The sequence below is a fragment of the Panthera onca genome, chromosome F1 (assembly GCF_046562875.1).
Source record: "Panthera onca isolate mPanOnc1 chromosome F1, mPanOnc1 haplotype 2, whole genome shotgun sequence".
NCBI lineage: Eukaryota > Metazoa > Chordata > Mammalia > Carnivora > Felidae > Panthera > Panthera onca.
Window position 1 is genome coordinate 42,276,790 of NC_138355.1, and position 27,318 is coordinate 42,304,107.

Sequence of the window (27,318 nt, forward strand, 5' to 3'; positions counted from 1 at the left end):
ATATGAATATTTTTGGGTTGTGGAATGAATCATCTGAATTCCCATTATTTCCTGTGGGAAAATTTGCCTTGATATACAAGTGCTTTGGATTACAAGCATGTTCCCAGAATGAATTATGCTTGCAAACCAAGGTTTTACTATATTGTGAAATGATTACCACATTTGTTATTTCTCCATTATTGAGACTTTTATTTCTGTGATAAATGAAGAAAGATGGTACTGATACACTATAAGTACTAAAAAACTTTATCTGTTAAAGCCTGTTTTTGTAAACTTCTAGAAGTCATTTTTAGGAAAGGTGTATTATAGATTTCAGTTTATTTATGTGTTCGAGCCAAGGTGCAATTCCTCAAATCAAGTTCTTAATAGGGAAAAATGTTTACTACTTTACAGTTGTTCCACCCAAGCAAGGCTAATAGGAAGTATGCTTTTTATACAGAATCAGCTTCACAAAGATAGGGCCATGTTGATCATTTTTTCCTATTTCCAGTACCTGGGCCATAGAAGATAACTGAATCAGTGAAGGAATAAGAGATGTTAGTGAACATTTAAATGAAGAGTTAAGTATATTTTGAAAGAGAAGTCATTTAGAATTACTACTAAGAGAGCAGTGGAGATTTGGTTTTGGTTTTCCTACAGATTTGAATAGAGTGAACTGTAATTATTTCTAAAGTGAGTATTTATTGAGTTTCCAGCATTAGGTGTTCTGGGGGAGGCTCCTGAACTCAGGGAGTTTATAATAGAATTTGATTAAGTGATTAGATTGTTAGCTGTCTACTTTATCGTTTTAACATAATAAGTGTCTATCCACTTTCAGATAATCATCGGTAAGAGAGTATAGACTTTTGGTTTCAGTTAGCTTACTTGCTGACTCCCCTCTCTACCTTTGCTTTTTGTGTTCAGCTGTGTTGTTAGAATATAACAATTAATATGGGTGTATCAAATCACCACAATGTACACTTTAAGTTTCTTACACTTTTATATGTCAGTTATTCTTCAATGAAGGTGAAATTAAAAAAAAAAATTTAACAATTCTGTTTCATATGTAACACCTGTATTTTTACCAATTTGTTTTCATGAAGTGAAGCATGCATGAGATATAATTAGGTCTACTAATACTAAGGATGTATTTTAGGAACTAAATCCAGTTACAATATAGTTTAAATTTTTGCTCATATTCTTTCATTATGTAGTTGCATTGTATTGATCTAGAAATATGTTAATTATAAAAGCTGATACAGAGTTTTATTTTTTTGGCCAGAGCCATTTTTTGTAAGCATAGATAAAATTTAAAGAGTAGTAAGTGACCTGTGACTTCTGCTCAGTTGCCCTGCATAAGATGATGAGTGCAGCGATCAGATTCTTTGCCTCAGAAATCTGAACAAATCATGGGAGGAATTTATTTGTTAGCAAATTAGGAAATTAAGCAGAGTCCTGAGGTAGAGTTAGGGCTGGAGGAGCCATGGCAAACCATGTTGTTAGGGATATAGGGAGAGTGCCTAGAAAGGCTTCATAACCATCTTTCCATATTGGTGAATATAGATTCATACACTCATTTTTGAAGGCTTCCCAATACTCTGTGGCATGAAAATACCATAATTTAGTTGCCTAATCCTTTGTTGTTGATGTTTTGGACTTCTTCACACCAAAAGGTTTTTAAGCAAAACAATGACATGATCAGAGTTCAATTTTTAAAAGATAGAAATAATGAGGCTCTGTTACCTAGCCTAAGCAGGCTGAGTATATATTGTAGTGACCTTTATTGAAATAGGGAAAAGAGGAGAGGAAGGAATTGAAATGGGGGAGATAGCTATGGTAGAGTGAATAATTGATCATGGATTTAGTTTTGGACAGATTTAAGTTTAAAATGCCTTCAGGACTTCCACTAAGAAGACATGCCCTATGAGGTGTGGGCTGAAGACAGAGATTTGGGAACCACCTGAGTAGTAATGGTTAGTTGAAGCCATGGGGTTAAAATTCCCAGGGAGGGGATATTTCAGAATGGAAAGAAGGCCATGGGTAGAAGCACAAATATTTAAGTAATGCATAGAATAGAAGATACTGTGGAGAAGAGTCAAAAGTGTAGGATAAAGAATTGAACAACCCTGAGTTGTATCAGAGTCTTCTTTTTTTTTTTTTTTTTTTTTCAACGTTTTTTTTTTTTTTTTATTTATTTTTGGGACAGAGAGAGACAGAGCATGAACGGGGGAGGGGCAGAGAGAGAGGGAGACACAGAATCGGAAACAGGCTCCAGGCTCCGAGCCATCAGCCCAGAGCCTGACGCGGGGCTCGAACTCACGGACCGCGAGATCGTGACCTGGCTGAAGTCGGACGCTTAACCGACTGCGCCATCCAGGCGCCCCTATCAGAGTCTTCTTGATCTATATGGTACCTACTTCTGATTTTTTCCCCCAGTTTGCTAATCATTTTTTGGTCTTTTTATCTCAGATAGGGAAAATATTTTAGCAGCCTGTTTAATAAATACAGAACATCAGGATATATGTATAGTAATCTTACAGATTTTTCTAAAGTAGTTTTGAAATAAAAACTAACAGTACCGTTTTTTTTAATTAAAAATTTTTGCGGCACATAGGTTCAGAAATTTGGGGGATATTTTGACATTTTATCACCTGCAGTACTGTGTCTTGGTACCACTTGTGTATAATAAGCTTTTCCTTCTCATCTTTAACAAAGTTCATGTCATACCACTAGCTTCCCTATAGTTATAAGAAGAAGGCCTTGGAGAGGGCCTGAAAATGCAAGGAAAACTAATTTTTAATCTTTTATTAAATAACATTATTAAATAATGTTGTATTATTATTGTTGTAGGTAGGAGCATTTCTTGAGAATTATGTCATCAGGTTATTGGGGGGGGGGGGGAAGGAAAATTGCTTTGTAGCTGACTAGCATCCATTTTAAGCACACTGGTTCACATATTTGAACTTCTTTCAAGTGAGCATCCCTGCAACTTAGCTGGTGAGGTACCTCCCAGATCTATGGCTCTTTGCTTTTTCTGACAGCTGTTGCTCTGTGGGGTCTGGTCAGTGTCTGTGTGTAGAGGCCATGAGACTGGCTTAGGTAAAATGTAATCATTTAGTCCCACCACTATGCCATGTTAGTCTGGGCACTGCTTGCCAACGGGCATTCATCTAGAAGGAAGTGGGTGACCTCTAGATACTTGGTAGGTTGGAGGAAAGGTATTTGTGCTTTTACTATGCTGTTTGAGTTTCTGCCAGAGCTATGTTCAAATGTGGTGAAACTTCCCCTGTTGTTTCTCTGTCTTAAATTGTCTTTGCATTTTCTTAAACCTAGGTTTGGTAGTTACCAAGGAAGACATTGTGACCTTCCTTTTTGTCTTTCTCATAGGTAGTGTTGGGAAATGCAGCCTGACTGGGTGGTAGGGCCAAATTAGAGACGGCTATGATTGTGTTGTGTTTCTTTTTTTTCTGGTAAAGTGAGTACTGTCAGGAGCATTTTTCATACACTCCCAGCTGAAAGAAATCTGCTGACAGACTTCCTTTCAGGCAGTTTTTTCAGGGTTAAGTGGAGCTTTTATTGATGCTTATTTTCATATGATAAAGCATATTTCAGTGTATTTTATGTAGCTTGTTTTAGATTTGAGATTTGAAGCAGTTTTTGACTCAGCATCACATATGCCTGGGAAACTTTCAAATCTGGAAAGCTGTAAAGCACAAACATACTTTGAAGTACACCACATGTGACTGGTTAAAATATACTAGGAATGTCATCTTGGTTAGCAAATGAAAGAACATAGCTGTCATTTTACATTGTTGGCATAAGGTGGCAGTAATTATGTTGAGTGGTGGTGGACAGGCCTGAGCTGCCATATATAAACTATCATAAAAATAAATCTTGCCCAGGTCACTATGGTTAGGACATTTGGAAAATATATATATTCTGTACTTAAATCTGCATCTGTTGGATATAATAATCTATTCTAGTGTTTTTTTCATAAAGACAGGGGTTTATTATCTTGGTGCTGGTTGTTTCTTTCCTGCTTACATGTCTTTGATGGCTCATTGGCAACTCCTTTATTAATGGACTAGGCACGTGAAGGTGATGTTACAGAAATCTCCTAATTTAATTCCTTAAACTATTAATGGATAATACTGTTTGTTTGGGAAAACATAAAAATAAATGATTACAATGAAGTTAGAAGATTATCTTTAAATAATAGACTATTCTGTAGGTTAATTCCGTAGTCATATACTGACTAATACCTTAAGTAATAAAAACACGTAAATCTTTATATCACTTAGAACTTTTTTGACTACTTTGGTACACATCTGAAGTGATGTTGTGAGGGGATAAATCAGGTATTATCCACATTTAACAGAGGAAGGTGAAACTCCATGAGGTCTAAATGACTTCCTAAGGTCAGATCTTTCCTTTTAAAAACAAACCTTGTTGAAGCGTTGTTTAAATAAAATAAACCTGTTTGAAGTAAATAGTTTTGAGTTTTCACAAATGTATGCATTCATGTAACTACTATTCCAGTTAAGATATAAAATGTTTTTATCACCCTCTAAATTCCTTTGTGTCTCTTTGCCTTCGGACCATCACCCTACTCCAGGATCCCATTAATCTCCTTTCTGTCACTGTAGGTTATTTTTGCCTGTTCTAGAATATCACACAGATGAAAGCATAATGTATGAATTCTTTTAAAATTGGATTCTTTTGCTCATATTTTTGAAATTCATCCATATTATGTGTAGATTGTTCCTTTTATTGCTTAGTGTTATTCCATTGTGTGAATATCACAATTTGTTTATTCACCTGTTGTTGTTGGACATTGATGTTTCCAGGTTTTTCACCTATTATAAGTAGGTGAACGAACATTTGTGTTTCTCTTAGGTAAATACCTGGGAGTTGAATTGGTGGGCCATATTTATGTAAGTGTATATTTAACTTTTAAGTAGCTGCTGAGCAGTTTTCCGAAGTGGTTATGCTTTTTATATTGCCACTAGCAGTGTATGAAAGTTCCATTTGCTCCAGATCCTTGCCAACAGTTTTGGTATCATCATTTTACTTTCAGCCAGTCTGGTGTGAATTAGTGTCTTCTTGTGAATTAATTTGCATTTCCCTGTTAACTAATGTAATTTAGTGTTGTTTTTTTTTATGTGCTTGTTGGGTCATTCATAAATCTCCTTTGTGAAGTGTCTGTTTAAATCTTTTTCTGATTTTCTTATTGGGCTTTTTATTTTCTTATTACTCTGAGAGTTCTTTATATATTCTGACTACAAGTCTTCTGTCAAATACTGTACATCTATTGCAAATATTTTCTCCTAATCTGTGCTTTACCTTTTCATTTTCTTTAAAAAAATTTTTTTAAATGTTTATTTATTTTTGAGAGAGAGAAAGAGAGACATGAGTGTGAGCAGGGTAGGGGCGGAGAGAGAGGGAGACACAGAATCTGAAGCAGGCTCCAGGCTCTGAGCTAAAACTCACAGACTGTGAGATTAAGACCTGAGCTGAAGTTGGATGCTCAACCAACTGAGCCACCCAGGCGCCCCTACCTTTTCATTTTCTTAATGGTGTCTTCTTTCAGGGAATTTTAAATTTTGATGGAGGCCAATTAATTTTTTCTTTTTTCTTTTTGTTGAGAGCGTATGTTCACATGCACATGTGGGGTGGGGAGAGGCAGAGAGGAAGCGGGGAGAGAGAGAGTTCCCACAAGGTGCAGAGAGCAGTGGGGGTGTGGGGGGGAAGCAGGGCTCACCCAAAGCGGGGTTTGTGCTCACCCAATACAGGGGCTCGAACTCACAAATCATGAGATCATGACCTGAGCTGAAGTCAGATGCTTTAACTGACTGAGCCATCCAGGAACCCCTCCGTTTTGTCCTTTGTATGAGATTTGTACAGGTTTTATAAACCTTAGAATATTTTTCTTTTTTGGCAAGAGTTTTAAAAAACTAGAGAAGCAAAATCTTTCATATTTGTGTGTATATAAACTTTTTTGGTGCCTTCATTTCTTTGATTAGATTTTAGTTTCCATCTGGTATTATTTTCCTTCAGCTTGAAGAACTTCCTTTAACATTTTTTGTAGTGCATATCTGCTGATGTCATCTTTTCTCAGTGTTTCCTTATCTAAAGATGTCTTTATTCTTCCTCCATTTTTGAAGGATATTTTTGCTAGTTATAGAATTTTAGGTTGGCAACTTTTTTCTTTTAGAACAATAAAGATGGCATTCTACTTCCTGGCTTGCCTTGTTTCTGAGAGAAGTCAGATGTTATTCTTACCACCATTCTTCTGTATGTATGTGCCATTTTCTTTAGCTACTTTTAGATTTCTTTCTTTATTATTATACAGTGTGGTTATGATATGCCTTAATGAGCTTTTCTGTTTGGGATTTTTTTTTTTTAACTACTTGAATCTGAGTTTGTAGTTTTCACCAAAATTGGAAGAATTTCAACCATTATTTCTTTGAATATATCTGTCTTCCCCCCCTTTTTTGTACTACATTTACATAGCTGTTGTCCCCTGGGTCACTAAGGCTCTGTTCTTTTTTGTTATTTCATGCTTTTTTTTTTTTTTTTTTTTTCTTTTGGTGCTTTATTTGGGATAATTTCTCTTGATGTGTCTTCAAGTTTACTTCAGTGCTTCCTCTGCTGTTAAGCTCATCCAGGAATCTTTCACTTTTTGTACATTTTTTACACCTTCTTAAAGGTTTGTTTATTCTATTATGAGAGAGAGAGAACAAGCTAGCAGGGGAGGGACAGAGAAGGAGGAGAGAATCCCAAGCAGGCTCTGCACTGTCAGTGCAGAGTCCAACATGGGGCTCAATCCCACAACTGTGAGACCATGACCTGAGACAAAATCAAGAGTTGGACACTTAACTGACTGAGCCACCCAGGTGCCCCTCCTCTAAAGTTCTTAACGTTCCAGTCTACATGGTAAGTGAATGTTAGACTGAAAAATGACTTGGTTCTAGAGGATTTAGGTAGAGTGGTGTTTACTCTTTTTATAATAGTAATTATTTTTAAAGCATAGCATTATATCTTAAGGTGTCTGATTTAAAAATAATTAATAATAGTCTCCAGCAAGGGGTGCCTGGGTGGCTCAGTCAATTAAGCATCTGACTCTTGATTTGGTTCAGGTCATGATTTCACAGTTGTGAGATCAAGCCCCATATTGGGCTCTGTGCTGGGCATGGAGTGTGCTTGGGATTTTCTCTCTCTCTCTCTCTCTCTCTCTCTCTCTCTCTCCCCCCCCCCCCGTCTCTCACTCTCTCTCTGCTCCTCCCCCACTTGTGCTCACTTTCTCTCAAAATAAAGAAGTAAACATTAATATATATATATATATATATATATATATATATATATATGTATGTATAAAATAATTGCCTTTGTCAAAATGGGTGCCATGGACAAGCACATTGTATTCAATGTCATGGAAGAACTAGTTTCTAAGTCTTCTAGTCATTACTATAATATGTGTTTCATGCATATTCATTCAGCAACTGTGATCACTAATGTGTGTTAAATATGGAGCTTCATCATGGGAACACATTCCTTGCTTTTAGGACACTTAGAATCTGGAAGGGGAAGCAGACAAGAAACTAGGCAGTTACTTTATAGAAACTGCTACTGTTAAGTGCTGTGGAACCTATCAGAGGGCACCTAATCCTAATCTAGTCAGAGGTAGGGATTAGTGGTGACAGGGAACTTTCTGGATACTGTGATATTTTGTCTAAAAACTAAAGAAATGCATAGAAATTAGCTTAAAATTTTCTCATGGGTAAAAGGAATAGTTGACTGATGATTCCATTTAAAAGCACAGAAAAGAAGATGTGTATTTTATTCATTGCCACATAAGTACTTGTGAAATTTTTAAATAACATTTTTAGACTTTTATGGTTTGGCAGTTCTGTGTGTGTGTGTGTGTGTGTGTGTGTGTGTACATGCATGCATGTGTATTTGTGCTTATATGAGTATCTCTGAGTAGGCTGCCTCATATTACTACTTCTTTGATAATTTGAAATATTACTGCAAGTTGAAAACAAGAAAGTCTTATATTTCTGGTCTTATTCCTGTGTTCTCCTTCAAAGGTATATTCTGGGGCAGCTGCCTTCTGTGATTATTTCCTTTCCTGAAAGACCCTCACAGGCGTTTACTTTGTGTATGAACTAGTTAGGTTAAAAATTAAATTAATACTGACCAAAAATAAACTATTTTAAGTAGGATCCACACCTGGTGTGGGGCTCGAACTCATGACCCTGCGATCAAGAGTCGCACGCTCCATGGATTGAGCCAGCCAGGTGCCCCACTATTTTTTTAATTTTAACTGTGCCTATAACTTGGGGCTCTTCTTTTTGAGAGTAAAAACTTTAATTCAGTTAAAACTTTAAACAAGAAAGGTAAATTGGGAAAATTGAGCTACCCATTATATTAAATAATTTAGTACTTCAGTTTACTATATTTAGCAGTCTTCTAAAGGTAAAAGTGAGATAGTTTGTGTTGCATGTTAATGTGTAGTTCAAGCTGATGTATTCACATTTATAAAAGTATTGATTATTGTAATCTCAAATCAGTGTTTTAAGAGGATTATTGGAATACTACTCAGCAGTAAAAAGGAATGAAACTGTGGATATATACAATAGCTTACATGAATCTCCATAGAATTATGCTGTTTTAAAAAGACACCCCAGAAATTTCATAGTGGATAATTCCATTTATGTAACATTCTTTAAATGACAAAACTGTAGAAGTGAAGAACAGATTAATGGTTGTTAGGGTTTAAGGAGAGGGAAGGGCAGGAGGGAAGTACATGTGGCTAGCAAAGGGCAGCAGGGAGAGATCCTGGTGACGGAAGGTTCTGTAGTTTCATTGTATCATTGTCAGTATCCTGATTGTGATACTGTACTATGGACTTGGAAGTTGTTACCATTGAGGAAGCTGGGTAAAGGGTCCATGGAATCTCTGTGTTGTTTCTTACAATTGCATGTTTTCTCAAAATAAAAAGTTAATCACAAAAATGTTTTTGAAGAATAGATGTTTAAGATTAAAAAGAAATGCCACAGTTTGGAGCAGAAATAATTTCGGTGACTTTTGGCAAATGCTTCACTGCCAGCGAGGCTGAATTGTAGTGATTGAGTATTTTGTTTCTAGAGTAGGACAGACTAGGGTTTGCACAATTAGCTGTTTGACTTTGGACTAGTTCTAAAACTGGAAGCTATGGTTTTTTATTGGTATTGAAGAATGAAAATATTGTCTGCCTTCTGTGACTGTGAAGATTAAATAGAATAGTGCTTGTGAAGCATCTAATGTACTTGACCTATAATAAGAGATCAGTAAACTTTAGTAATTATGATGGGTTTTTATTGCCCAACTTCTATTCCTAGGGTTTTTAAAAAGTTGAATTTATTTCTATACAAATTAATTCAAAATAACATAGTTAGCTTTGTATTGTTTTTAAGGTTATTTATTTTGAGAGAGAGAAAAAACGAGAGAGAGCATGTGCGTGAATGGGGGAGGAGCAGAAAGCAAAAGAGAGAATTGCAAGCAGGCTCCACAGAGCCTGTGGTGGGGCTCGATCCCATGAACCATGGGATCATGACCTGAGCTGAGATTAAGAGTCAGACACTTAACAGACTGAACCACCTAGGCACCCCTCTATGTATTGATATAAGAAATGGTTACTTATAACAAACAAAAGTCCAGGGTGAGATGGCTTTATAAGTGAATTCTATTGAACATTTAAAGAAGAGTTAATACCTATCCTTCTCAAACTGTTCCAAAAAAAAAAAAAAAAAAAGAAGTGGAAGAATTGCTTCCAAATTCATTCAATGAAGCCAGCATTACTCTGATACCAAAACCAAAGACACTACAAAAAAAAAAAAATACAGACCCATATCCTTGATGAACATAGATGTTAAAATCCTCAACTAAATATCAGCAAAGTGAGTTAAAAAATACATTAAAAGGATCATTCACCATGATCAAGTGGGATTTATTCCCAGGAAGCAAGGATGGCTCAATATATGGAAATCAATCAATGTGATATATTACATTAACAAAATGGATAAAAATCATATAATTATCTCAATACATGCAAAAAAGCATTTGACAAAATTAAACATCCATTCATGATAAAAACTCTGAACACAGTGGGCATAGAAGGAACATATCTCAGCATAGTGAAGGCCATATATGACAAACCCATAGCTAACATTATACTAATTTAATGTTTTATGTCAATTATACTTTAAAAAAATATTGTGTTTTATATTTGAAAGTTGCTGAGAGTAATTCTGTCTTCTCACAAAAAATGATTACTTGTATATGATGAAACAAAATAATAGCTAAAAGGAATACAATTTATTTTCACTTCAGATCTAAAATTGCGCAAGAATAAAATTGGTCTTGGAAGGATTCCTGCAAAGAAACCTGATTCATTTGGATGTTACTGATGCCAGGACAGTGTTGTGACCTAAAAACATTTGCGTCTTGCTTTCCATATTTATGGTATCAGTAAAGTGGCCTGAATTTTTTTTTTTAAGTTTTGAGATTATGAGAGAGGCGAGTGGGAGAGACGGTCCCAAGCAGGCTCTGCATTGCCAGCGTGGAGCCCGATGTGGAGCTTGAACTCACAAACCATGATTTCAAGACCCGAGCCGAAGTCAGATGCTTAATTCAGGTGCTGCAGTAAAGTGGCTTCTATTTGTTTTGAAACCCCAGTTGAAGGCATTTCATTCTTAAAGCTGTTTTTCTTGATTTTTTAATCTTTTTTTTTCTTTTTTTTTTTTGGCTTATTGAAACTTTCTCAGGTACTATATCTGATGGTAGCAACAAGACTGACAAGTATTGCTTAATTGGAACTACATTAAGGTTTTGTATTTTCCTGTACCCATCTAATGACTTCTTTTTTGAACAAATAAACATTTGAAATACATTCCTTATGAGGTATAGTTTGGGAAGAAAGCCACCAATAACCTAGGAATTAAAAAAGTAAACAGAAACAACTTATTCTGTGGATGTATTAGCAGCTCCAGTGTTAGCCAGATATCACTCAGACAGAGCTTGCTCTATAAACATAATGTTTTGGGATAAGAATATCAGTACAAGATCTGTAAATTCATCTTTAGACCTTACCTGACTTAGGTATAGCATATATAAGGATGTATGTATAAAATGTACTTAACTGATTTCTGTGAAAAATGAATATGAGTTTTATGTTTAGCAAAACTTTATGTTTTGCTAAAAAGTTAAAAAATATTTGACACTAACATTCTGTCATATTTGCTTTTATCTTCTCTTTCCTTCCCTTCCTCTCTCTTTCTAGAGTCTCTGCTAGTGTGTGTGTGTGTGTGTGTGTGTGTGTGTGTGTGTGTGTGTGTGCGCGCGCGCGCGCGCATACACACACACACACACACACACACACACACACACAATCATTCCAGAATCTTATGAAAACAACATTTTTCTGCATAATCACAGGGCCATAATTACACCAAGAAATTAAATGTTACAATAATATTATCTAACACATAGTCCATATTTTTATTTCTGCAATTATCGTGCCTAAAATGTTCTTTATAGCTTTTTCTTTTCCTTTTTCAAGCCAGGGACCAATCAAAGTTCATCTGTTACTTTTTGCTGTCATGTTTTTGTTCTCTTTAAGTCTAGAACAGTTGTCTCCCCCCACCTTGTTTTATTATTTCATGACATTCATATTCCACAGAATGGAAGCAAGTTAGTTTGTAGACTATACCCTAATCCTGACTTGTCTGATTGTTTCCTCCTAATTAGATTCAGATTGAAATTTTTTGGCATGAATGCTACATAGGTCATGTTGTATACTTTCAGTTGAATCTCATCAGGAGGCATATCATGTCAGTTGGTCCCATTATTGGTGATACTAAGTTTGACCATATTTTCTTTTGTAATTGGGAAGCATTGTGTGGAGTTGATTGCATATTGTTCCTAGTAATGCTCCACCTAGTGGTTTCATAGTCTGTTGATGATCTGTGCCAAATTAATTACAGCATTGGTGGTTGCAATATGGGGATTTTTAAAATACTGTCATTCCTTTTACATTTCTTACTTGGCATTATTCTGTAAAGAAGAGCTTTTTCTTTCTTTTTCCCTAAATGATTATCATCATGAACTCATGAATGCTTTTTGTTTTTAATTCCTTGTATTATAATTCATTATTGTCATTTATCTTTTATTTTAAATATTTATTTTTGAGAGAGAGAGAGCATGCGTCGGGTAGGGGCAGGGGGTGGGGGGAGACAGAGGATCCAAAGCGGGCTCTGCGCTGACAGCACAAAGCCCAGTGTGGGGCTCCAACCCACGAACTGTGAGATCGTGACCTCGCCGAGGTCCGATGCTCAACTGACTGAGCCACCCAGGTGCCTTTGTCATGAATCTTTTTTATACCCATGTGGGCCCATATTTGGCCAGTGGGAGCCCCATGCAAGCTGGCTTGTATAATCTTTTGACATCTCCCCATCAGTCTTTGAATATTTTTTTTCTTTTTGACATGACTATATTCCAAGATCACTTTGTATTTTTTTTTTTTTTTTTTTTGCCTCTGACTTGGAATCAGCCATTTTCTAAAGAGCTTTAGTTTTATTTTAATGGGGAAATGTTACTTAGATACCAAGATCGGGGCACAAATGTATTTATTGCTACTTTAGTAGTTATTGCTTCTAGGCCCTTTATTCAAGTTAAGGCTAGGAAAAATAGATGTATATAATCATGAGTTCTTTATTGGTTATAATTCAAAACTGAAACCATAGGGTTCTTCCATATTTGAATCTTACAATAACTACCTGCCCCCAGGATTCCTTCCCAGAGAGGTGCATCCCCAGCCTGATGCAGCTCTTGCCTGGGGACAGTTGCATTGCCACCTGTGCCCACCTTAATTCGGCTTTACCAGCTGAGATCTACCTCCATCAGCACTATCTCACCGTCCACCAGCCATGCTCTAGTTAGAGTGCCGGAAGCATTTCTACAGTTGTTTTTGTGCATTTTTCAATGTATACTGCAGCTACTTCCAGCCAGGATGAGCTGTCTGCTTGGACGATCCAGGTTACCTCCTGGTTACAAAATGGCAGGGCTTTTGAGTAGTCCACCCCAACCCTATTCTTAACATTAAAACCATGTTCTTTTTAGAGCATGAAATGCCTTGTACTATTATTATCATCTCATTTTCCAGATGAGGATATTGAAGCGCAGAGAAATTGAGGACTTTGCCCCAAACCATATGGTAGGTGGCAGAGTCCAGGTTGAACCCAGACACTCTACTTAAATAGCTCTTGCTCTTCTTAATTTATGCTATTAGACCATAGGGTTTAAATAAGATGTAGTAGAAGATGAGACCTGATGAGTGATTATTTTAAGATCAGGAAGAACTTCAACAATCAAATAATTTTGGACGTTTCTGCTAGGTTCTAGGAAGTCATGGAAGGCTTTTGCTTGTAGAATGTTGTGATTAGAGATGCGCTGCAGAAGGTTAATTTCTTGTGGCTGTGGAGACTGTTGGAGGCAAGATTCCAGTTAGGATGCTGTTCTGGGGCCTCTTTGGGGATCTAAAGAATCACCATCTCTAAGGTTTGGGCTAGGGAATTTGTAATTTTTTGATGATAAGCCAGATTTGGAACCACTGCTGTAAACTATTTCCTTTGTTTACCATATTTACTTGACTACTGGTATGCTGTTCCTTTATATGTCCACCCAGCGGAACCTCATTTAAAGTACACTTACTGTTAGACGTTAAACATATTCCAGATGAAGTTGATGGAACTCCTCAGGACACATAATATCTTTCATTGGTCAGGGGCTTTTAATAGATGTTTGGGCTGTACTGTTTTTTTGTATATGTTCTTTTTCAGTAAAGATTAGTATCAGTTTGCTTCAAGTGATCTTGAAAATAGTTCACCATTGGGTACTGTGATTGTCAGATTCACCAAATGTAAATGACAGAATATAAACCAGATGCTCATACTACCCTTATAGAAACAGATTAAAGAGAACTCTTAGCTGTTTTGTTGTGTGCTCTATTTGTTAAATTTGGGCAGAACTAATGTTGAATCTCATGAGAGGGGTATTTTGAATCCCATGGACGTCGTCTCCTTTGGCATAGCTGCCGTTTTCACCATTCCATCTGGTGATAGCAGAGCAACAGTGGCACTTTTGGTCCTGACCATGTTTAATACAGCTTGGGTACAACATCAGTATGTCAGGAACAACAGTGCCCTAACTCTCCTGTAGGTTACAACTAAAATCTTTGTTGGTCAACGTATATTCCTGACTTTGTGTTTAAGGCTAGTGCTTTTTGCTCTTTGGATCAACTCACTTTTGATAGGCTGGATTTTTGATATGTGAAGATTTCCTTATACCAGAGGACAGACCTTATGATTAGAAGCATAAATTTTTGGGCGCCTCAGTCAGTTAAGCATCTGACTTCCGCTCAGGTCATGATCTCCCAACGATTAGTGAGTTCAAGCTCCACATTGGGCTCTGTGCTGACAGCTCAGAGCCTGGAGCCTGTTTCAGATTCTGTGTCTCTCTTTCTCTCTCTGCCCCTCCCCCACTCATACTGTGTCTCTCTCTCTCCCAAAACTAAACATTAAAACAATTAAAAGGCATAAATTTTTTTGTTGAAAATTTCAATTTTCATATCAACTGTAGACATCTATCTCTTAAGATTCTGGCTACTTCAAGGTTGAAGGGCGATTTATTTTTCTAAACAATGAGGTATTTTAGATATTATTAAAAATAACATTTGCGGGGCGCCTGGGTGGCGCAGTCGGTTAAGCGTCCGACTTCAGCCAGGTCACGATCTCGCACTCCGTGAGTTCGAGCCCCGCGTCAGGCTCTGGGCTGATGGCTCGGAGCCTGGAGCCTGTTTCCGATTCTGTGTCTCCCTCTCTCTGCCCCTCCCCCGTTCATGCTCTGTCTCTCTCTGTCCCAAAAATAAATTAAAAAACGTTGAAAAAAATTAAAAAAAAAAAAAATAACATTTGCTTATTTCCATAAGTTTGCATTCTGCATATCTTTAAGCAGGAAATATCTATATATTGATGATAAAAAGAAAAGTAAATAAATATGCTAAATTCTATTTTCCTTTTGCAGTTTTTTATTTTCAATTTCTTATGGCTCCAACTAATCTAGATGAAATATATATAGTTTACTTTTAAAGATCATCATTTATGATCTTTCTCAGACAATCCTTAAAATACTAAAATACTTCACTACCTAGAAAAATAAATCACCTTTCACCTTGAAATATTTATAAAGATACTTTGCAAACATATGGAATGGATTACTTAAAGCCATAAATGGTGATTTATGGGGATTTATACTGAAAGCGTGGGAGGAGAGCATCAGAAATTAATCTGATTTTTTATTTTGGCAATAGGTTGTGTTATATAATTGACGTACCATATAATTCACTCATTTGAAGTGTATAGTGCAGTGGGTTTTAGTATATTCAGATGTGTGCAGGCATTTCCACAATTTAAAAAAATTTGTGTCACCCTGAAAAGAGACCCAAGCATCTACTTAACACCCTTTACTGTCACCCATCCTATCTCCCCACCCACCCACCCCCAACCCTAAGTAAGCATCTACTTAACTACTTTCTATCTCTATATATTTGTCTATTCTGGACATTTCATATAAATGGAATAATATGATATGTATTTTTGTGTTTATGTGATTGGCATCTTTTACTTAGCATATTATTTTCAGGGTTCATCTGTGTTCTATATATCACTCTTTATTGCTGAATTGTATTCTATTGTATAGAATGTATATATTTTGTATATCCATTCATCAGTTGATGGACATTTGGGTTGTTTCTACCTTTTTGGCTATTGTGATATTTGTGAACAGTTTTTGTGTGGACACATAGTTTCATTTCTCTTGGATATATAGGCCTAAAAGAATAACAGGATCAAATGGTAACCTTTGTTTCACTTTTTGAAGAACTGCCAAACTGTTTGCACAGTGGCTACATCATTTACATTTTCACTAGCAGTGTATAGGAGTTCTGATTTCTCCACATTCTTGCCAACAATTGTTATTATCTGATTTTTAAATTATAGCCTTCCTAATGGATATGTAGTGGTATCTCAGTAGGGTTATAAGTGCTGTTTTACTTTTATCTCCATGTTAATTAAAGATAAATGAAGCTTACAGTAAACTTGTTTTATAAATAAATGATAAAGTATAATTTTCTGAATTGGAATTAACTCTGACAAACCCCAGTCTGATATGTATATGCTGTGCATATCACTTTAGCAGAACGATTCAAATACTTCATGTTCATGATTGATTTGTTAAGTCTTGGCTCCTTCTTATACCCTTCTAGGACTACTTGGACATGGGCACTTAGAGCTACTATTACCACAGTAGGCCAAGACCTGGATTCTTCTTAGGAATTTTTTTTAAATTCCATGTCTAAATCTGATATAAGAATAATAAAAGACATGCAATACTAGGACTTATATCTTAACTAATTTTTGAGACTAATAAATTTCTCACCTATAACACTTAAATGCTTCTCCTTATTTAATAGCTATTTTTATATTAAAAAAACTTTTCTGTCTCTCAAAAAGTAAATAAACGTTAAAAGAAATATATTTTAAAAAAACCTTTATTTTTGAGAGAGAGAGCAGGGAAGGAGCAGAGAGAGAGGGAGAGATAGAATCCCAAGCAGGCACTGTGCCTTCAGCACAGAGTCTGAGGCAGGGCTCAGTCTCCCCAAAATATGAAATCACAACCTGAGCTGCTATCAAGAGTTGGGTGCTTAACCGACCGAACCACCCAGGTGCCCCTTTAATTTTTTTTTTTTAATTTTTTGAGAGAGTGAGAGAGCATGTGATGAGTAGGGAAGAGGGGCAGAGGGAGAGAGAGAGAATCCCAAGCAGGCTCCACACGGGGCTCCGTCTCATGACCTGGGACCATGACTGGAAGTGGAAATCAAGAGGTGGATGTTCAACCAAGTGAACCACCCAGATGCCTCTGTGTAATAGCATTAACTTTAATTTCTAATACATAAATGTAACTTGTTTTGTGTAGAGTCCACTGATTGGAGGTAACAAAAATAAAATTTTTGTAACACAGATACAGAACCTAATACTGGCCTTTGTATGATACTTTAAGCTCTATTCAGTAAATTCAGTGGAATTCTGTAGCCTTTCCTTTTTCATTGGAACTGCTTTTTATTCCGTAAGCAGTCTTCATACTGCTGATCATAGCATATTCTGCTCTGCCCCCCGGTGGCCTCAGTGCACAACTGTTGCTTCTGCCACGGCTGTTGGAACTGCAAGATTCTGTCTTGCCTCCTGCTGCAGTATGCAGCCCCATAGAGTGGGGCACTGGGAGGAGTCTGCAGTGTGGATGTGAGATGGTTATGGGCTCTAGAGCCAGACCTCTGGGTTTGAATCCCTACATCACTACCTCCTTGCTGAGTAACCCTGAACAGGTTACACAATTTTCTCATCCAGAAAACAGGTGTAGTAATAGTCCCTCTCACAGGGTTGTTGTATTAAATGAGTTTAATACAAGTGCTGAAAACATTGCATGCTGAAAATATTACATGGCACATAGTATCTGTGTTAGCTGTAGTTGTTGTTATTCTGATCTTAACTCTTTAGGTAAGAAATTAAATATGTGTGCTTTATCTAGAGATATAAATTACTCTATATTCATTGTGACCTAGAGCTTATTATTTTTTTCTTAGTACTGATCTTTTCTAGATTCGTTATATACTTTCTGTTTTATATAATTTTTAATTTATCTGTACCTCATATTGTAAAATTAAAGGGTAAAAAAAGTCATATTAAAATTTAAAAGTTTAGTTTAAAGAAGTGGGTGATTATCATATAGACATAACTATAAGGACAATATGAGAAAATGTTTTTATTTTGAAAATGTATTACTAATCATACTTAGTGTTTAGCATCCTAATTTTTGAAGTAAACTATAGATTTTATATGTGTGTTTTGCATACTATAACAAGGTAATTTCTAAGTAAGTTTTTTCTTTGCACCTTTTCCTTTCCTCTTTTTATATATATTATATATATATATATATATATATACATATATTATATGTATATACATATATACATATATGTATATGTATATGTACATATATACATATATGTACATATATGTACATATACATATATGTATATGTATATATACATATATATGTATATATACATATATACATATATACATATATTATATGTATATATCCATACCCGTATGTATATACATATATGTATGTGTATGTATAGGGGCGTGTGTGTGTGTGTGTGTGTGTGTGTGTGTGTGTATCTTGAACATTATTATAGTACGGTGTTTTTTCCACTCAGTATTGTATTGTGCATATCCCTATTGTTAAATAGTTCAGGATACCATAAATAGCTCATTATGGTTGTAACATTGTTTCCTTCCTTTTTGTTATATATAATACTGTAATGGTCACTTTCATTCACATAGCTGTTTTTTCCTCTCAAATTATGTCTGTAGAATAAATTGCCAAGAGAAAAAATCTTGGTAAAGAGTACACGAATAGTTTTGTGGCTCTTGAAATGTTTTCCCACCTTTTTGTTCAAATTATGCTTTTTAATGCTATCAAATACTGATTTCTGAGAACTTTCTTCCTTAAATCATTGTGCTAGGAAGAAAGATGAGAAAGACCGTCTGCTCACTAGGGCCAGAAGAGTTGAATGGAAGAGGACACATACAAATAAATGACTTGAGTGAAAGGAGGTGCTAGAAGTGATAACAGTGTGCCGCTTCGACTCTGAAGGAATAACCGGGCTACCTGGGCAGTAGCAGTCGGGAAAAGACTTACTGGGTAGAGTAGAACGTGAAAATATCTGAATTTGAAACAATTATTTATGGCTATTTTTCTTTTGTGCATATGTTTATTTAGAATTTCCAAAACATATTTCTTGCTTAACTAAATAACAATTTCTGCCAACGGCATGATACAATAGAAAGAGCCCACTAGATTTGGACAAACTATTTAGTTGTCTGAACTTCAGCTTCCTCACATATAAAATGTGTAAGTGATACTTCCTTTAGAGAGTTGTGAGGGTTGTAGAAAGTATATGATCTCCGGCTTTATTTCAGAAGAGATTTGACATGAAAGAACTAGTATATTAATGACATACTTAGCACAGTATCTGGTACCTAAGTTAGACTTAATAAGTAGGAGTCACCATTGGTTGTATGATTGTTGTTATTAAGATAAAGTATTTGCCTTTCTATAAGTAGTGCTAAATTTTTGATAGGCTAGTCTACTACCTCCTAGTCGAAACCACTTTCTTAAGCTCCAGTGTAAAGCTAGCTCCCCATTCCTTCTGGTGACCCCCCAGACTAGCTTCTTCCCTTCCAACTTTCTTCAGTTCTTGCTAGTTGCCAGGTACCATGTTAGGTGTAGGAAGTATGAATATAACTAAGATAATGTCCTTGCCTTCAAGAGTCTTACTGTCTAACGAGGTAAACAGGGTTGTATACAGGTAACTGTACTATGATGAGAGAAGTCAGTGATTCTCAGCCCTGGCTTCTGGGGAACTTTTTAAAAATACCAGTGCTCATGCCCTACTTTAGATAAGTCAGAATTTAATTCAGGTATAAACACTATTTTGTAGGAACCTGTACTCATTCTGTAGGAAAAATGAGTCATTTTGATTGGAAAGTGAATTGGAAAAAGCCTTTAGAATGAAGATAACAATCAGGCCAATGTCAGGACTTAGTCTAGATTATAAGGAGGACAGCAACAGCAAGGGCATGGAAACTTGAAAATTGGCGACAGATTTGGGGAATGGCAGTCTTCTCTGCCTATTTTGAAAGGAGTGTGATTTGGTGGAAGGAAATGGTAAGTTAAAAGGCTAGAGTAATAGGTAGGGACCAGCTGTTAAAGTACTTTACCTCTGTTTAAGGAGTATGGACTTTAATATAAAGTAAATGAGGTAGACTTCATGAGAGAATGTGATATGATGAAATCTCTGATTTGGAAAAATAACTAGTCCCTAGTTTATAATATCTTCAAAAGCAAATTCTAGATAGATTTAAAGCAATAGAAAAAGAGGAAAATATTTCTGTATTTGTGGGGTGGGGAAACCTTTTGCAAACGTGAGATAAGTTCTGGGTCATAAAGGAGAATAGCAAGATTGACAGATTTTACCTAGTATCTATTTAGAACTTCTCTGTAGCTAACTATACTACAAATAAAGTTGAAAATCCAAAGGCACACTAGGAAGATGTATTTGCTATTTGAATGACACAGAGCTAATATACCTAATATATAAAGAGCTCTTACAAATCAAGAAATAAAAACAGATGAACATCTCAAAGAGAAAAACAGGCAAAAGATATAAACAGGCAGTTTTCCAAGGGAAAAAATACAAGTTGGTTGCTTAACATGTAAAAAGATGCTCATCGTTATTCAGCATAATGCAAAGTCAAATGAGTGTGTGTGTGTGTTTCTTTTTTTTAAACTTTCAGACTGACACATGATAAAAAGTGAATGGTACCAAATGTTGACAAAAAAAAAAATGTGGGGAAACAGGCACAGTGATAACATTCTTGGTGGGAGATAAAGGTTGCTGCAGACTTTCTAGGGAGCAGATTAATGGTTATTTATGAAATACATTATTTAATTATTAATTATTAATTATTAATTATTTATGAAAACTTAAAATGTGTAATGTAATTAATGTAAATGTTTATCTATTTGGTGTGCATTAAATTTTTTTTGTAAGAATACTTACCAAACTGTTCACATTGCTAGGGGAGGAGGACCGGGAGGGGTAGTTTCTACTTTATGTATTTTGTAATGTTTGGAACTTTTAAGCGACAGGGTGTAACAACACTTTTGTATTTAAAAACAAACAAACACGCACAACACAAAAAGGCAAAGGAAAGACTGGGGGTCCTGGGTTGCTGGACGAATAGGATAAGGAAAAAGCTGGAGCCAGGAGAATCAGAGCGTCCTTTGCCTTGTTCAAGTGTGAGAAATGTTGATGGTCTGCACGGGAACTGTGGCAGTCAGAAAGAGGAAGACGGCAGATTTGAGAGACATTTTAGAAGCAGGATCTATAAACTTTTTCTACTATGTGGTTATGAAGCTTGAGGAAAGAGCATAGTCAAAGATGCTCTGAAGTTTGTAAATTGTATTGCTGGGTAAATGATTACAACATTATCAAAAATAGGAAAAACAGGAAAAGGAACATTCCCTGAATAGAAGAGAATGAGTGTCTTAAAGATCCTCACTAATTATTTCAGTGATAAGTTTGTTTGGTTCAGTTAGCTTATCTCTCATTTGTGCTTTCTTATTAAGGCTTATCTTCTGTAGTCTTTAGTTCTGTTACTTTTTGTTAGGAATTGTTACTAATATTGTAAAATATATCAATAGCAGTTTCTAAGTGTAATTTTTAAACTCTGTTCTTGTTTTATATTTTCAGAGTGCTCATTTGGCCATGATAGATACCCTAATGATGGCTTATACCGTAGAAATGGTCAGTATAGAGAAAGTAATTGCCTGTGCTCAACAGTACTCAGCTTTTTTTCAAGCCACGGATTTGCCCTATGATATTGAGGATGCTGTCATGTACTGGATAAACAAGGTAGGAATATGCTCACTTGAGTAAAAATGAGTCTCCTAACCAGGAAAAGTACAATCTTTAATCATATATTGCCACTCTGCTGTAGATTGCAGGTTTTGTCTGCTCCAAATTCTTATTCTGAAATATATTTTTTAATGTTTATTCATTTTTGAGAGAGAGAATGTGAGCGGGGGAGGGGTGGGAAGGGGGGACAGAGGGTCTGAAGTGGGCTCTGCACTGACAGCCCCAAGCGTGATATGCGGCTCGAACTCATGAACCATGAGATCATGACCTGAGCCGAAGTTGGATGCTCAACTGACTGAGCCACCGAGACACCCCTCTTATGTTAAAATCAACCCCTGATGTGATGGTGTTAGGAAGTGGGGTTCTGGGAGGTGATTAGGTCATAGCCCTCATTAATGGGATTAATGCCCACATGAAAGAGGCCCCAGCAAGCTCCCTTGCTCCTTCTGCCATGTGAGGTCACAGCAAGAAGATGGCCGGGAAGCAGGCCCTCCCCAAGCACCAGACCTGCTCGTCCCTTGATCTTGGAATTGCCTGCATCTAGAACTATGAGAAATACATTTCTGTTTATAAGCCACCTATTCTGTGATTATTGCTGTTACAGCAGTCTGAACAGACTAAGGCACACTCCATTGTTGTTTTTGTTTTAAATCAAAATGAAAGCTAAAGTTGTTTAAGTTACTTAAAATTTCCCATTACCTTTTGATTAAAAAAAAAATCTGTTAAAATGATGAAAATAGATTTCTGTATATTCTACAATATCTGTAATTACATTTAATAATGATTTAGTTCATATCAGATTATTAGAAAATTTCCAGCACTCAGAGTAGGGTGTTGTATACACTGTGGGTGTTCAGTGAGTATTTTTTGAATCTAATAATGAAGTAATTCCTATTTCCTATTCTCTGATTCTTAGGTTTGCTTGACTGAGTTGCATAAGACTGTAATGATTGTAGATTTCTCTTGGAAATTTTTATGAACTGTGATTAGTTATTTATGCTCTGAAGATGCTTAAATTGTCAGCTTATTACTCCCTTTGCCAAATTGAGTAATTCCTCCTGATTTGCATTTGTTTGTAACTATCACTCCAGAAAAAAATGAAACCTTACCCATGAACAAGACCAGAGCAGATCTAAAAGAAATTGTACCTTCAGGTATCCTTCCTTGAATGCTTGCATAACGAGAAGCTAAATGTAAAAAACTTCATTTATCATCGTTATCAGTATCAATGTAGAAAGCCCATTTAATACTCTGCTCCTGGAGTTCCTTGATTTCTTCCTCCTTAGCTCTGGACAATCATCAGGATGTAACCTTCACATCTTATTGCAAACATCTCATTCATTCTTTTTTTTTTTTTTTTTTTTAATTATATTTTTTTTAAATTTTAGAGAGAGTGTGAGCAGGGGAGGGGGGCAGAGAGAGAGAATCTTAAGCAGGCTCTGCATTGAGCATGGAGGGGCTTGATTTAATGGCCGTGAGATCAAGACCTGAGCTGAAATTAAGAGTTGAACACTCAACTGACTGAGCCACCCAGGCACCCCACAAACATCTCATTCTTAAATAATTCCTTCACTTACTCAAATACCCCTACCGTTAACAGTGTTCAGCTTTATCATGAGTTCCAAACCATTGTGGCTGTTAATTCTTACAGTCTCAGTTAAGATTTCTTTTTTGAACTAGATTCTTGCAAGTACTGTCAGTTACTTTGCCTCCTTTTCTCTCCCTGTGATTTATGTGACACAACCCTGGTTGAGCTCAGTTACCTGCTTTCTCTCTAGGGTGCAGCTATGGATATAAAGGAGAAATTTACACAAGGAAGCTAGTTTCGCTTTAAATTTATAAGCACAGACTTCAGATAAACACTCAGTGCTTACTGCCAGGCCAACAAGTGTGTCCCTAAGAAGTTCACTTTCCCACACTTGAAAATTATTTCATCCTTTCTTCTCTAATCCTCAGACCTTCCATAGCCCATCCCTTGTTAACTGTCAGTTGAGGACCTTGCCTCATCCTTTTTTTGAGACGAGAGATGGGAAGTCATCAGGTGGGAATTTTCTTTTTGCTACCAAATCTATAAACCTTTCCACATCAGTATTCATTGTCTTTCTGTCTTTCCTGCTTTTAAAGTGGAGAAAGTGACCCCTCCCCCTTCCTGTCAAAGACCAGTTTCTCATTACTTATTACTCTAGAACTCTGCTTTCTTCCCTTGTCTTTGTCATTGGTCCTCTGTTCAGTTCTTGTCATGCTTCCATGTGCATTAGAGTCCCCAGGGAACTTGTTAAAATGCAGGGTCTGACTTTATGGGGTTGGGGTGGAGAGTCTGCATTTCTAAGAAGCTCCAGTGATGCTAATGCTACTGGTCTGTGGACCACACTGTGATTCCCTCACTCTCCTGCATCATCCAGTTCTCCCTCCCTATTGGACCATTCTTACAAGAATACAGACTTACACTAGTGTTTCCCATTCTGATAAAACTTCCCCAACCCAATTCCTCCATACACAGAACTTCTCCAAAGAGTTATTTCCTCATTCACCGGCCTTCTCTGCATTCTCTCCCATCCCCACCCCTATACTGAGTTGGTTTGGGAGTTGGCTTTCATCTTGACAAATCGAGTGAATACTTCTCTGTACTTCTCTTAAATTCAGCCTTTACTTCTAAATCATGTGTGACCCTTCTAAAGTTTTGGTGGAGAACCCAAGGTGTTTACCTTGGTGTTGGACTCGAGTGCCACACCAGCTCCCCCGTAGCAGGCAGCTTCTTCAGCCTCTCAGCAGTTGTTCCCCCCTCCCCCTCCCTCCCCCCTCCTCCCTCCCCCACCGCCCCCTTGACTCTTTTGAGTCTTTCCTACACGTGCATAGTTCAGGGCTCAGCCAAGGATTTGAGGGCAGTTTAGATGTGCAACTGGGGTGTCCCTCCACAGTGATTCCTTCTTTTCCAGGATCTTCCTCAACATCCAGCCATTCTGACAGTCTCCGATTTCTCCCTCAGTTCTTCAGTCCAACACAACTAGTTTTCTGCTTGGTTCTATCCACTGTGCATTGTGTGAATTGAGGAGAAAGCCCTTGAAAAACATAGATTTCACTCAGCATATTGCCTCCTTTCAAAGGTCACATCCTTTCCCATTTCTGTCTGCTTTTGATTGCTCTCCAATACCTTCGGCAGTTGCTTTTTTTGTACTTCGTCCAGTTTATAACTGCTGTTCTGGGGAGCTTAGTGTGATACATGCTATTCCACTGTTATCAGAACAAAATCTCAGAATATCTTTTTAACAGTGTAACTTGAATCATGTCATTCCTTTATTAAAACTTTTAGGGGCTTCATTTTACACTTAAAATGCAGAATGCACCATGGCCTACATCCTGTGCATTTCTCCATTCTCAGCTTGGGGCCACTGTTCTCCTCTCACACTTCACTCACTTCATTCTAGCTGTCTGCCTCCCCACAGGGCCTTTGATCATGATGTGTCCCGTTCCTGGGCAGCTCATCTCCCGGTTTTTGCACGGCTTCCATTCCATTGTTTCTTTCTTTGTTGATAAATATTTTTTTATTTATTTTGAGAGAGAGAGAGAGAGAGAGAGAGAGAGAGAGCAGGGGAGGGGTAGAGAGAGAAGGAGAGAGAATCCCAAGCAGACTCCACACTGTCAGCACAGAGCCCAGTGTGGGGCTCAAACTCACAAACTGTAAGATCATGACCTGAGACAAAATCAGGAGTCAGACACTTAACTGACTGAGCCACCAAGATGCCCCATCTCAGTGTATTTATGTTTTTAATGTTTATTTATTTTGAGAGAGAGAGAGAGAGAGAGTAAGCAGGGGAGGGGCAGAGAGAGAGGGAGAGAGAATCCCAAGCAGGCTGCATGCTCTCCACGCAGAGCCCGATGTGGGGCTCGGTCTCTCAAACCTTGACATCATAACCTGAGCCAAAATCAGGAGTCAGACACTTCACTAACTGAGCCACCCAGGCACCCCACATCATTTCTCAATTTAGACAGCACTTTTTCCTCACAACCTTGTCTGAAGTGGGCACCTGTCAAGTCTTATTTTCTGCTGCAACACGTCTTCTTTACATCATAGCACTTCCGAGAGTTTGTAATTATTTTGCTTAATTGCTTAAACAAACTAGGATGATCTTGGGGCACCTGGGTGGCTCAGTTGGTTAAGTGTCCGACTTCGGCTCAGGTCATGATCTCACGTTCATAGGTTCAGGCCCCACTTCGGGCTCTGTGCTGACAGCTTGGAGCCTGGAGCTTACTTCAGATTCTGTGTCTCCCTCACTGTCCGCCCCTCCCCTGCTTGTGCGCGCACAATGTCTCTGTCTCTCTCTCTCTCTATCTCTTTCTCTCTCTCTCTCTCTCCCCAGAATGAATAAATACACATTTAAAAAAGAGAACACTAAAAAGAAATCTAAGTAGAGTAATCTTTGTGAGGATAGGTACAATGCCCATCTTTCTTTTTTTAGTCTTGGTGCCTAGACTAGTGCAGTGTTTGGCAGAGAGATGATGTGTAATAAATAAAAGAGGTAGGTACAGCTACAGAATTAAGCTAGGCCTTTTAGAACTTTGGGAATTTATAGAAGGATAAAGAAATCACTTAATTAAGAATGTTGAGCACCTTTACGCGGCCATATCCATCCTATTCAGTTTTTAGATAGAGGTTGAAAACATTTGATTCAACCTGAACCTCCTAGTGTACTTTTTCTTGCTCCATTCTACGAACACCAGGTTTGTTACTTATTTTCTCATCATGACTTCACTCTGGTCTCTCAGATTTAGTATGTCCTTGTTCCTTTTGGCTCTTATTTTGGGTTACCCTAACCCAGTTGCCATTTTTTCTGGATAATACACCCATAGGTATAAAAAACCTACCATAGAAAAGTGAGAATAACATGGCTAAAATAGCATGATTGGCAGAAAATGAATTTGAATTTAAAAATAAGCAAAATCACAGAAGACAAGATTGTACTAAATGACTGACTCATGCAGGGGTACCCACAAGTTATGAATACATGAACCTTAACATTATTTGGTTCTACCTCTCTTTCCGGTTTCATCTTGTAACCCCTCCTTTCCTCGCCATGTTTCAGCCATACTGTTTTTTCAGTTCCTCAAACATACCAGATTTTCCCCACCACAACGCCTTTGCTTATATTGTTTATTCTTTGTCTGGAATACTCTTTTTTCTATTTTTATCATGGCCAGCCTCTCATTTTTAGGTCTCAGCTTAAGTTACCTCTCATGGAGGCCTTCTCTGACACACCCAGCCTTCCTAAAATAGGTCCTCCCTCTCACCCCCATTATTTTCTTCTTATCTCTGTATTTACAACTCTCCTAATAAATTGCCTTTTTGGCGGGGTGGAGTTGGGGGTCTCTTGCCCTTTTTTTTTTTTTTTTTTTTTTTTTTTTTTGGTCCTATGAGGATAGGGACCATTCTGGATTTATATATATCACTGTATCCCTAGCCTCTTAATACAATGTCTGTTACATAACTAGCATTCAGTAAATAGCTGTTGAATGTGTGAATAAATGAATGAATAATGGTTTAAAGTATCAATATATGACCAATTTGCTTTTTGAACAGAATTTAGATAAAAACTTTTTAAAAAATCATGAAGACATTTCCAAACTGATAGATCAGTTGCGACTACATAGCAGTGAATTAGAAAGTATTTCTTTTTTGGGGCGCCTGGGTGGCGCAGTCG

The 27,318-nt window shown here is 37.0% G+C and overlaps 1 protein-coding gene across 8 annotated transcripts in view; it reads left to right on the forward strand.

The window, feature by feature from the left end:
* CAMSAP2 (calmodulin regulated spectrin associated protein family member 2) overlaps nucleotides 1-27,318 on the forward strand; it is a 113,002-nt gene that overhangs the window by 39,453 nt on the left and 46,231 nt on the right. For all 8 annotated transcript variants that reach the window (XM_078440834.2, XM_078440827.2, XM_078440829.2 and 5 more), the window contains one exon: nucleotides 21,458-21,619. In XM_078440834.2, coding sequence (XP_078296960.1) covers nucleotides 21,458-21,619 — 162 coding nt within the window. The remainder of the gene's footprint in view (nucleotides 1-21,457; nucleotides 21,620-27,318) is intronic.